The sequence below is a fragment of the Phoxinus phoxinus genome (genome assembly GCF_949152265.1).
Source record: "Phoxinus phoxinus genome assembly, chromosome: 25".
Taxonomy (NCBI): domain Eukaryota; kingdom Metazoa; phylum Chordata; class Actinopteri; order Cypriniformes; family Leuciscidae; genus Phoxinus; species Phoxinus phoxinus.
In genome coordinates, this window is record NC_136900.1 from 24,223,028 (window position 1) to 24,235,815 (window position 12,788).

Genomic DNA, 12,788 nt, shown 5'->3' on the forward strand with positions numbered 1-12,788 from the left:
CTTTTAAAAATAAGATAAGCTAAGCTGCTTCACACTAATGCACAGATCTCTTTTAAAATATAAGATGTGGTTTGTTCTGTTTGTCATGATTCTGCCCTGATGTCTTTGTATTTCTCTAGTCTTGAGGCAGGATCATGACAGACCCATGTTTTGTGTACAAGCACATGGCCATTTGTTTGGGCCATGTGCTTGTTGTCTCGTTACGTTACCCCGCCCCCTTGTTATCCTCATCTTGTCATAATTGTCTAGTCAGCTTCACCTGTTCTTGTCATTAGTGTCTCCCTATATCATCCCCTTGTGTTTGCTGTCCTGTGTTGGTTCATTGTCAATCATTGCGTGTTCATCTCTGTGATAGTCTTGTGAGTACTTTGTCTGTATCCTGTTTAATGAGAATTGTGAGTTTGTGTTGCTGTTTGTTAGTCTAGTTATCAGTCAAGTCTTAGTGTAGTTTGTCTTTGCTTTTGCCCTCCAGTCCTGTTTTGCCCCCTCGTGGGTTTTGTTTTCCCTGTTTTCTGTTATTATTAAACCTTGTGTGTTTGCATATTGTCTGCAATTGGGTTCATCCTTCCACCTCATGACACTGTTTAATAACTTAAGACATAACTGACTGTTTACATTAATTTCGCGTCATAAATGCATTTTGAGATGCAAGTAGGCTATATTTAACCACATAGACAGAGTCGCTTACAGCCGCATGTGAGAGCGCTCTTCACAAAGCGGGCGTGAGTATTTGAAATTGAAAGCAGCTTCTGTCGATGGTTTTCATATTTTTATTTTTAATTGTAAGCCAGCTGCATTCCAAAAGACATATGATGCCTTTATAGAGCATTTGTAAGGAAAATACCGGCGGGCGAGACCGCGCACCTACTAGTAACAATAAGCAAAGCACGCATATTTCACAGCGCATATCTAGTGCCATATGATCTAGTAGTGCAATGAAGCCCGCGAATGTCCAATTCGCTTCAACTTTTCATACGAACTGTATGAAAGACTATTTTTCGGAAGGTTCGAGTGTGTGTGTGACAGAGGAATTAGAAGCAAGCAGAATACGGTTGTTTATAAAGCAGACGCAGCGTCATCACGCATCTGTGTTTAAAACTAAGCTCAGACTCGATTCTGAAATTATCTGAATCCATACAGAATCGTTGAAGAGAATCTATAACACAATCACATAAATTAAACAAACTGTTCTTTCCTGTAGCCTATGCCAGGCCTATATGCGTTGATGCTTCATCTGCAGTGCAGACTGCTTTACTATCGCGTGTCACGTGACCAGAGTGTAATCGCAGCTTTTGCGGTTACAAAAATGCAATTAATCGTTCAGCCCTAATATCAATCAATCGACAAAATGTCCTGTGCTCACCACACACCGGCTATAGGTGGAGAGAAGAGATTTGGCTATAGGGTGATGTGTGGTTAACTTACACAGAAGACACTTTGTTGCTCAGCACATGAAAATAAACTACTTACCGTGATCTCAGACTGCGTTTAAGTGGTTCCTCCACTGTATGGATCTTCGTGTGTAGTTTCAGGTGACTTTTGAAAGAGAAACTTGTTCCGCACTGATCACACGTGTGCGGCTTCTCTCTGCTGTGGATCCTCTCGTGTGCTTTCAGATTTTGTAACCGACTGAATCTCTTGTCACAGTGTGAACACATGTAAGGTTTTTCTCCAGTGTGGATCCTCTCATGTGCTTTCAGAGATGATGATCGACTGAATCTCTTGTCACATTGTGGACACATGTAAGGTTTTTCTCCAGTGTGGATCCTCTCATGTTTTTTCAGAGATGATGACAGACTGAATCTCTTGTCACAGTGTAAACACATGTAAGGTTTTTCTCCCGTGTGAATTCTCTGATGCAGTTTTAAACTGTTTGCTGTAAGAAAAGTCTTCTCACACTCAAAGCACATGTACTCTCTTACACCAGTATGCAATTTCTGATGTGTGAGTAAATATTTCCGCAGTGAAAAACTCTTACCACACACAGAACATGAATGTGGCTTCTCCTTTGTATGAACTGTTAATAGGTGTGTCTTCAGGTATGATGAACGAGGAAATGTTTTGCCGCATTGATCACATGTGAACGGCTTCTCTCCGGTGTGGATCCTCATGTGATGATTAAGACTGTGTTTGTATGGGAAACTCTTCCCACATTGATCACATGTGAACGGCTTCTCTCCGGTGTGGATCCTCATGTGAAGATTAAGACTGTGTTTGTAAGGGAAACTCTTCCCACATTGATCACATGAGAACGGCTTCTCTCCGGTGTGGATCCTCATGTGAACATCAAGACTTTGTTTGGTTGTGAAACTGTTTCCACACTGAGTGCAGGTGAAAGATTTATTGGCTCTTCTTTTCTTTATAAATGTCTGCTTAGTCTTTGAGTGACTCAAAGGTTTTCCTCCAGGTGTGACATGTTCCTCCTCCACCTCACTCAGTTCTTCACTCTCCTCGCTCTCTTCCATCAAGTCTGACATGAAATAAAAAAATTACAAAAAATAATAATTTTCAGTACATCAAAATAATTCAAATAGAGAAATATAAAGTGAAAGGACATGAAAGTGAGCTCTGATGTAGTAGTAGAAAGTAGACAACTGTTATAAAATATTATGATAATTTAATGCCTTTTTATAAATTGATTATATGTCCTTGAAAGTTTCCATGAATGAGGAAAATGTATCTTCCAAGTATTCTTTTCTAAACATTATAGGCACGAATCCCATGTTTTTTTTTAGCAAGACCTATTAAATATATTTGATCAATGACACAATTATCTAACATGATATTAACATGTACAATACAATTAAATGTACAATACTGCCATATTTTGCCAATACTGCCAACTTTGAGATTGATATTTATTTTACTAGAAATGTTTTAATTATTAATGCCCGTTCGCACTAGACTTTTCCTTGTACTGACTTCCATTCATACGCATGTGAAAGTGGGACACCAGAAACACAAGCTCAAGTGAATAACCCTGTGAGAAATAACACAAACGTTTAGCATTCAAGTGGAGTGGATTGTTTATTTTTAATATTTGAATTATTAATGAAGAGGTTTCAAGAACTCCTTAGTTGGGCCAGGATGAGAATAAAACCTGCTAAGTCCTGGAGTCTCTCCATACGCAAAGGAGCCAGAAATGATCACATCTTTTTCACAGTGAACAGTGAGAAGATCCCAATACTAGCAAAACAACCCATCCGGAGCCTTGGGAAACTGTATACAGCCGACTTGTCAGATAAGCATATGGCTAATGCAGTAATGCTACAACTCACAGAAGGTCTGATGCGGATCGACAAGACCCATCTTCCAGGTAAATTCAAGATCTGGGGCCTCATTTATAAAACTTTGCGTAGGATTTGCGTCAGAAGTGGCGTACGGATGAAACATAGGACGTGCGTACGCTAGGGGTGGGACGATACAGGTACCTCACGATTCAATTCTGTGGCGATATGTGGTCCACGATATGATAATATCACGATTCGCGATATCTACGATATTCAATATGTTGGAAGAAATTTCATCAACGATATATCACGATATATGTGACTGAAAAGAAAAAGAAGGAATAAGGAAATAAGGACATTTTATGCATTTATTAATGCCAACATTTCCAACATTGTACAAAGAAATATGCATTTGCATAATAACTCACTGCCTTGACGATATCCATATGGGGCTATACCTCAGTGGCAGCAACCATACAGCGTGCGCATACACTGTCACACACACACACACAAACACACACACACACACACACACACACACACGCGATTATCAGTTTAACTGACTCGTAATGTGTGCAATATCTCACAACCTCCCGAGTGTCCGAACTCGCACCGTGTACGCCCGCCTTTACTTTTGTTCTTCACCGGCCGCTGTTTGCGCCACTTTACCCCTATTTACTCGAACAGCGCCCCCCGCAAACAGAATGGTAGATATTGGGTAGTGACAGTGACACAGACAACGGGTAAATTAATCATTTTGTGTTGTAATAAAATATCGATATTGGGCGTTAGTGTATCGATTATTTATTGCGACAGAGAGCACAACAATATATTGCAATATCGATTTTTTTTCCCACCCCTAGCGTACGCACAGAAATATTCGGATTTATAAAACCATGCGCACGCACATCCTACGCAGTTTTCCCTTAATAAATCACAATCAATTCTAAATGTAGCGCAGTTTTTGCGGGTTCATGTCCCATAGTTGCCCATAAGTAGTCTGTGAAACGCCCACAAGTTAATATTCATCGATTGCGAAATCATGGCAAACACAGAGAGGAAATCAAAAAAACGTAACTTCAATCAATGTGAAGTAGAAGTTAACGTTGGCGAGGTGGAAAAGAGGAGAAAAATGTTGTTTGGAGGGCACAGTGTGGGCATTACTAATGCCAAAAAGGCACTTGAATGGCAAAAGGTTGCAGACGCCGTAAATGCTGTAGCCTCACAACCTCGGACCGTGGCCGAAATAAAGAAATGGTCGGACAAGATCAGCCATTGTGCGTCATTACGCATTGTGATGGGGCATTTTATTTCCATCCATTTAATTGCATCTGACAAGCTATGTCGGTTATAATCTACGTGAAAATGTCATTTCTTGCAGCTTTCTGAATGGTTGAGACATACGTCATACGTTTATCAAAAATAAAACAAACTAAAGGCATATGCATGGATACCCAGCCCCATGATTCCGTAGCTGATGAAGAAATGTTTACTATGAAAACAACTTTCCCCAGTGGACAATTAATACATCTATCTATCTATTTATCTATATCTATCTATCTCCCTAATTATCTATCTGTCTGTCTGTCTAATTGCATCTATATCTGCTCCGCCAGACGGACACATTGACGAGAATATCAGTTTTGTACATTATTTCGTTCTGTTTACCATATTATTTATGAGGATGATTTGCATAACATTCCAATATTATTGCAGAACATAGCCTATTTCACTTTTCTTTTTGCAAATATGTGTTAATTTGCATTTCTGTTGTAATTTTCGTTTGATTTTGTTTGTTTTGCACTGCAGATCGATCGAACGGGTGTTCGTGTAGGCTGTTAATTGTAAGACTTGCTTTGTGAAGTCTTCATGTTATTTATGAAAGGCAGCATTGCCATTTCTTTTACACAACGGTCTACAGTTTCACACACTTTCACGTGTTTCTTCCATCTGCCGACGGTGTCGCCATTTATCATTTCACCCGTTTTTGTGCGTACGCCTGCGTCAGAGCTTGCGTGAAGGACCGCACATTTTCCCGTGAAGTTTGCTTTTTATAAATACCAATTATTGCGTAGAGAGCGGCGTACGCCGCCTTTTGTGCGTACGCAACGTTTATAAATGAGGCCCCAGGTGCTACCAATTAACCTTATATAGGCGGCTAATGTGGCCTCTCAAGATGTGTGAAATAACCACCTCCACTGTGCAGAAGATGGACTCAAAAGCCAACAACTACATCAGGAAGTGGCTGGGCTTACCCCGGAGCCTCTCCAGCGTTGGTCTGTTTGGAAGGAATGCACTTCAATTGCCACTGAGGTCAATCCTGTTGGGCTACAGACAGAAGGCGAGGCTTGTTCTAGAGCTGAGGGACTCGTCAGACCCATCTGTGCAGAACACCAAAGCCCCAGTCCGAACAGGTCACAAGTGGAGGGCAGAACCAGCAGTTGATCAGGATATCAGCAGGCTGAAACATCAAGAGATTGTTGGCAGGACACAGTCAGGGAGAACTGGCCTGGGTTGGGGGACTGCTCCGAAGATGTGGTCCAAAGCCACAAGGAAGGAGAGGAAAGAGTTAGTGATTTCCGAGGTGGCCAGGACAGAGGAGGATAATTATCAGATCAAAGCCCTTAGCCAACGTCAGCAAGGATGCTGGACGACCTGGGAAGGAGTAATAAACAGGACCGTAGGTTGGGCCGACATGTGGAAGATCCCCCAAGCCAGGCTGAGTTTCCTCATAAGGTCCACCTACGACATCCTCCCAAGCCCCAGCAACCTCTTTACGTGGTATGGCTCAGAGGAGAGCTGTCAACTTTGCAATGCCCCAAATCCGAGCCTGCAGCACATCTTGTCAAGCTGCAAAACAGCACTGACCCAGGGTCGGTACAGGTGGCACCACGACCGAGTCCTGCGGAAGCTGGCAGAGATCCTGGAGGTACGCTGGGCAGAATCAGCCAGGGAGCGCCTACCACCAACATCAAGGCCGATCCACTTTGTCAGAGAGGGAGGAGGGCCCCTAACATCACGCAGCCACAGAGATCAGCCCTGGCAGGCAGTTGTGAGTGGAACCTGAGAGTGGACCTCGATCGGCAGCTCAGGTTTCCAACAGAGATCACCACAACCAACCTTCAACCAGACATCATTTTCTGGTCTGCCACAGCCCGGGCGGTAATTTTGGCAGAGCTCACTCTCCCGTGGGAGGGAGGAATGGAGGCAGCCTTTGAGAGAAAAAAAGATTGGTACCTCGACCTCACAGCCGAATGAGAGGCTGGGTGGTCAGCTGTCAGCAACCCGGTGGAAGTCGGCTGTAGGGGGTTCGTGGGAGCTTCCACCCAGCGCTTCCTGAAGAGCATGGGAGTCGCCGGCCCCAAACTCAGAAAGGCTCTGAATGATCTGGCCGAGGAGGCCGAGCAGGGAAGCTTTTGGCTTTGGTTAAGAAGGAAGGACCAGGCGTGGGGAAAGCAAGGGTCCTAGGGTCAGCTGCAGGGGGCGGCAGGGAGACGTCGCTGCCGTTGCTCCACCACCGTGAGATGTTCCGGGAATAATGGAGTGAAATATCAATGACGGGTGGCTCCCGGCTGATGACCCTGCAGCTACCCGCAATGGCACCGTCGGAGGTGCGGCAAGCAGAAATGCTTAGCAGGCAGTCACTTGCCTGTGCTACCATCTTTGTTATATGTTAAATTTATGTTTGTAAAAAAGCTGCCGCAGAGTCAGTGGTGGGTAGTAACGAAATACATTTACTTGTACTTTTAAGAGTAGATTTAAATGTAGGGTACTTTTACTTTAACTCGAGTACATTGTACTTTTACTCCGTTCCGTTGAGCAGCATTCCTCTCATTACTTTATTACTCGTTACATTCTTGAATCTCTCGGTTCAAATCCTTCCTTCCCGCTCTGCCAGAAAGCCCACTGTCATTTGCTGACGGAAAGCATGAAATTACCGTAATAAGCCGTATATTGCCGAAAAGCAATACATAAATGCAATACATGTAGTTAAATGCATAGTTTATTCCAAGCACGCTGTATCTTTTTTGCGGCGTTTTACCCAAAGTTGAGCATTCTTCAACACTCGGCGGAATGTAAAAAACGCTCAGCGCTTCAAGGTGTAAAAAAACACACTCTGCAAACAATTGGAAAAATACACCAGCCGCGTAAAAAAACGCTATGGTGGAAACAGGGCCTTAGACACAGTTAACCAGTTTAAACATGCTTGCAGAAATATACATTTAATTACATGTGTTGGAGAACAGACGGAAGATCTATCAATGTGCATTTGATCGTTGTTTGTGTTCCGAAGTTCAGTGGCGGTCATGAGCACGAGCACATGTGAAGAGTTTCAACTCTTTCTTCTCTGGCCCCTATCTTACACCCGGCGCAATGCATTTTGCTAGTTTCAGCCTGACGTAGTTATCATTTTCACGTCCTGCGCCACGTTGTTTAAATAGCAAATGCATTTGCGCTCATCTGTGCGCCATGGCTGCTAGTCTGAAAACGAGGTGTGTTCAGGCCCATAGTTGGCGCGTTGCTATTTTGAGGCAAGTGAAATACACTGCGAACCTGAAACCAACTGAAACCTGGTTCTAAAGTCAATGGCGCAATTTTTTTTTTGTTATTTAAAGAGAGCGTTAGTAATGTGCGCCTATAGGAGGGTCCACAACGCACGTACACTCTGCTTATTACACACATAGGGATGCGCGGCAGCACACAAACATGCCAAATATTAAAAATAAAAGGATTTAAATGTAAAATATTATTATTGTGTAAATAAAGATATGGAGGAATCCGGCTTGTCCCGTAGATGGTCTGCTCGCGCGCTTTAACCTCGCGCACGAGCAGATCCGTTGCACTCTGGAGACGCGTTCGGTTTTTCCACTATCAAATTCCGGCATGTAAATAGCGAATCCGCCGTGGCGTGAGCGCAACTGGCATTTAAAGTGAATGAAAAATGAGACTCCGATTGGTTAATTGCACGTTACGCCCAAACCACACCTATGAGTAATGTAGCTACATCAGACCAACATATTTTAGATTTGCGTTGGGCGCAAGAGTAATTTATCCCGCCGGAAGACCTTTGGATTTCTGTCTATCACTGATTTAGCAGGTTGTATGTGCTTGCCTATTGTCCTGTAGTCCATCCCAGCCTTGTGCAGATCTACAATTTTATCCCTAATGTTCTTACACAGCTCTCTGGTCTTGGCCATTGTGGAGAGGTTGGAGTCTGTTTGACTGAGTGTGTGGACAGGTGTCTTTTATACAGAGTGTAGAGTGGCCGTGGCATTAACTAGTTTTAAATCAATATTTAAATGAGGTAAGATTTCGCCTTATTCGCGCGTCCAGTTCGCTCGAAAGAGGCGAATTGAACCTCTGGCGCAAGTCATTTTATTTGGTGCTTTTTGTGCATTCATGCGTTTGAAGCGAAATCGCATCGGACGCCGAGTTGAAAAATATGAACTTTGGCGTCTGTTCACGCCACATTAACCAATCAAGAGCCTGCTTGCTGCTGTCACGTGGTGAAGTGACCAGTGTCCTGGAAGGGGGATCCTCGCTCCGATGTGGCACAACTAGTCATCAAACTGGGCGCGGGACAGGCGGAAGTACCGCTAAAAGTAGGGATGCATCGATCCGATATTCAGTATCGGTATCGGCTCCGATACTGCCATTTTTGCCGGATCGGGTATCGGTCAGACGAGGCCGATCCAAATCCGATATTGTGCGTATACTATTCTGTGCTATTGTTAAGCCCCACAAAAGGCACAAAAACATTATAAAGCACCATAAAGTTGTCCTGCACTATATTATAAGTTTACGGAAGCCATTATATAGTATAACGTGAGATAGAAATTAATATTTAAGTCATTAAATTCAAGATCACGTACACTTTTCCCTCCGCTGCGGCTGTCAGTCATTCTCCATTCAGCATCAAACAGCGCGTTGCGTTCGGTTACGAGTCAACACGATGAAAAACTCTCTACAAGATGATTCAAATACTTGATCTGTAGATAAAGGTCTATGGTTTTGCATTAAACAACTTTATCTTGCTGGACTTTATTGCTGTAGGCTACCTTAATCGTTACTTTCTACCGGGTGTCTCTCACAACACTGGAGTAGAGTCAGAGCACTATAATTGTTCTTCACGCGCACAGTAACTGACATTTAAAACTGTTAAAAGAAAATGCTCAATAAACTATTGCATATATAGATACTGTATAATACACTACGCATCAATATGTCTTTCCTTTGTGCTTTGAACTTTTTAATGTGGACTCGAAGCGCTGCGCTGTGACTCGTGTTGCTTCAAGCGCATCATTCTGCGCTCGCGATGCGCATAAGCATTTTGTGCCGCACTGTATTGGAGCCTTTCATATCATAATACAGCGACGCAATGAACAATTATTAATAGCCTTTCTAGTTCTGTACTATCCATCATGTTGCTGCCTCATTAAACCGCTGTGCTATACATTTAAAAATGTTTATAGTAGGCTATAAAATAATTAATCTTTTTGATTTTTGTTATCTTGTTTTTCATGAATGTATTTTACAACAATACAAAGAGCAATGTGTGACGTTTTACCAAATTTAGTGTTACACTTATTGTCTCATATTTGTTCCCCACTAAATGTTTTTTCATGTTCAGATTTAATACAATTATTGTGCACTTGTGATTTTTTTCTAGACTCAATTTTACTGCTGAATTATCCACTAATCTAGTTTATAATAGCATTTTTGTCACAGATTATGATCATATTTTTTTATTTGTTGTTTTTCTTTATAATGAAGTTGTCTGTATTAAGTAGATTGTGTTTAACACACAAAAGAGTGATTATCAGTTCAACACACAGAGTTATAGAAATTCTACTTGATTAAAAAGAAAAACCTGTGCTGGTATCGGATTGGTATCGGTCGTTACTCAGAATGTTTGGTATCGGATCGGGTCGGATCGATTCTGAAAAAATGGTATCGTTGCATCCCTAGCTAAAAGTGGCCGTCATCCAGGCGCTGCTCCTGGAGCAAGTGGTGAAAATTGGGTACTGGGTACGCCTCCGGAGAAGAGATGCACCAATTGATCGGCTGGTGACCGGAATTGGACGATTTTCACGTGATCGGCCATGAGCGGCGAGCGGCCCGTCAGTATGCCTATTTTATGCTGGTCAAATGCACTCAGGCGCCGCACTGTTTTACACCGCAAGCGTCACGTGAGCAGCAGCGAAGAGTCAATTAAAGTGAAAGCACACTTTTGATGGACAAAATAAATAAGATTTCACACAAAAACTGCCCAAAATGCACAGAATTTACATGACTAGTGTTTTAACAAGAACTGGAGTAGGCTATGTCTAAATATTTATAGAAAATGTTCCCATTTAAACTTGTTTTTATTATTCAGTTTGGGTAAAAGTATATAGTGTTTTATAAAAAAATATATAGAAAATAAATATATTTGTGTGTGCTGTAAAGTGGTTAGATTTTTTTTATCGGAATCGGCTAAAATCGGTCTATTTCAAATCGGTCGATCACCTCAAACACGCGTCTATTTCGCTTCAAACACGCGTCTATTTCGCTTCAAACACGCGTCAATTCACTTTGGACGTGCGAGTGGATTCAAAATGTTCAAGCGTCCAACTAGATGCGATAGAAGCGAATTTGACGCTCAATTCGCGTTCGGTGTGAACGCAACATTAAAATTGTGACATCATCTGGGCTCTTTCTGCAGCGTGATGGGAGGACAAGAAAATAATCTCAATCCATTGACTTTTTACACAAACTGTAGCATTGACTGCATTCATCAACTCTGTTACCAAAGTTACTGTAAGAAGAATCTCTATAACTATGAATAACTTGTATGATATTTGACAAATAAAACTTTATCAGTAACTCTGTGTTTACTGATTATTCCAAAAAAACTGGAATAATTGGGAATTCCTCAAATTGGGAACCAGATATAAAAAATATGTAAAATAAAACAGTTAAAATAGGATTTATTTTGATCTGATGTTGACAATCAATATAAAAATTTCTCAAATCTCCCTACTGACCATTTGTTGAAGAAAAACCCAGAACGTTTTTAACATGAATGTTCTTCAGCATCATAAATGAATGAAGAATAAACACCAACCTCTCTGTTCTTCAGGATCTTCCGTGTGTTTCATTCTTCAGGGTTCTGGATCACTGTCCTCTTTAATACACTCAGTCTTGGTAGATTTCAGCTCTGAAGACAAGATCAATAAAATAATAAAATTTGATATGCGCAGTAACTGAAAATGATCATAAAATTTGTAAAAATAAAGAGCACCACAAGCACTATTGTTCCAAGAGAAAAACACTATTCATATATTAGTATTGATTTAATGTCTAACGTGGCTCATCATAAGCTCAATGTAAAGCAATAATTTTCTTTCTTTTTTGTTTTTTAAAGAAATTAATACTTTTATTCAGCAAGGATGTGCTAAATTGATAAATAAAAAAGTGACAGTACGTTAGTACTGTAATACTATTGCTGCATAATTATCTATGCTGGCATTATGTCGGTGTATTATACATGACAAACAGGGTTCAGTGAATTATGTTATATTTTTAAATAGGCTATGTGATATGTTGATTTTTAATTGAATCGACAAACTACCTTTTATTAATGGAAGAGAAAAAAACGAGCCATTAATAAAAGCGAGCCATTTAGGCCTAACGTTACCATGTTTGGCTCGAGAGCATCGTTTCGCTAGCAGACTGTGGAATGTATACCTGAACGTATAACACACACACAGAGAGAGAGAGAGAGAGAGAGAGAGAGAGAGAGAGAGAGAGAGAGAGAGAGAGAGAGAGAGAGAGAGAGAGAGAGAGAGAGAGACACAAACTACTCCGGAGTTTTCGACCCTCGAAAACGGAGACTGACCCTTCAGTCAAATCCGAAGCAAGACAGACGCAACCCATAGCAACGCGTTATGGCATAACGTTACCTCAGACTGACAGAAACGTTAAAATAAACGTGAATTTTGGCTACTTTAGTTTTGTACACATAATTACATTAAAATACATTTTGTTTAATTAAAGGGCAGCACCCAAAGCCCCCCCCCCCTTCTTGTTGTCAGGAAGACGCCAGAAAAGACGCACAAGTATCGCTGTAATCGATGAAAACAATACAGAAATGAGCCTGTCGCTTAATCAAACTGTATAAAGTGTGTTTGATGTGTGTGTGTAAATAAGAGAAATACCGTGAACTGCTCTCCTCACCTCAGAAGACTCGACGCTGAAACTCAATGAAGAGACGGCGGTGACGTCATCGGGCTCCAACGGTAGATGATCGAAGACGCGCGAAAATACTGTTCATAACGACAAAACATCTAGAGTCTGTTTTTTTTTTTACATATTTTTTGTGTGATTATGTTTATGACTAGATTCTAGACAAACATAATCACACAAAAAAATATGTTTAAAAAAAACATATTCCAGCTGCTCTTTTTCTGTTGGTTGTGTAAAAGCTGTGTTGAGATGGAGATCATTTCAGTTTATTTACTGTACTGTGTGTTATTTAAAGTTCATAGTAATTGTTCTGACTTCATGAAGCCTCAT

At 41.3% G+C, this 12,788-nt stretch overlaps 1 protein-coding gene across 2 annotated transcripts; it reads right to left on the minus strand.

Annotated features, from left to right (window-relative positions):
• Window positions 1-590: 590 nt before the first annotated feature.
• LOC306994020 (uncharacterized protein) lies at window positions 591-12,504 on the minus strand. 2 transcript variants are annotated; one of them, XM_079604295.1, is made up of 3 exons: window positions 12,450-12,504; window positions 11,338-11,430; window positions 591-2,470 (listed from the first exon to the last, which is right to left on the minus strand). In XM_079604295.1, the coding sequence occupies exons 2-3, from the start codon at window positions 11,369-11,371 to the stop codon at window positions 1,467-1,469; spliced, it is 1,038 nt and encodes a 345-aa protein (XP_079460421.1). In that variant the 5' UTR covers window positions 11,372-11,430; window positions 12,450-12,504; the 3' UTR covers window positions 591-1,466. The 2 variants fall into 2 exon arrangements, with proteins under 2 accessions (XP_079460421.1, XP_079460422.1); XM_079604296.1 differs by having other exon boundaries at window positions 12,431-12,475.
• Window positions 12,505-12,788: the final 284 nt, after the last annotated feature.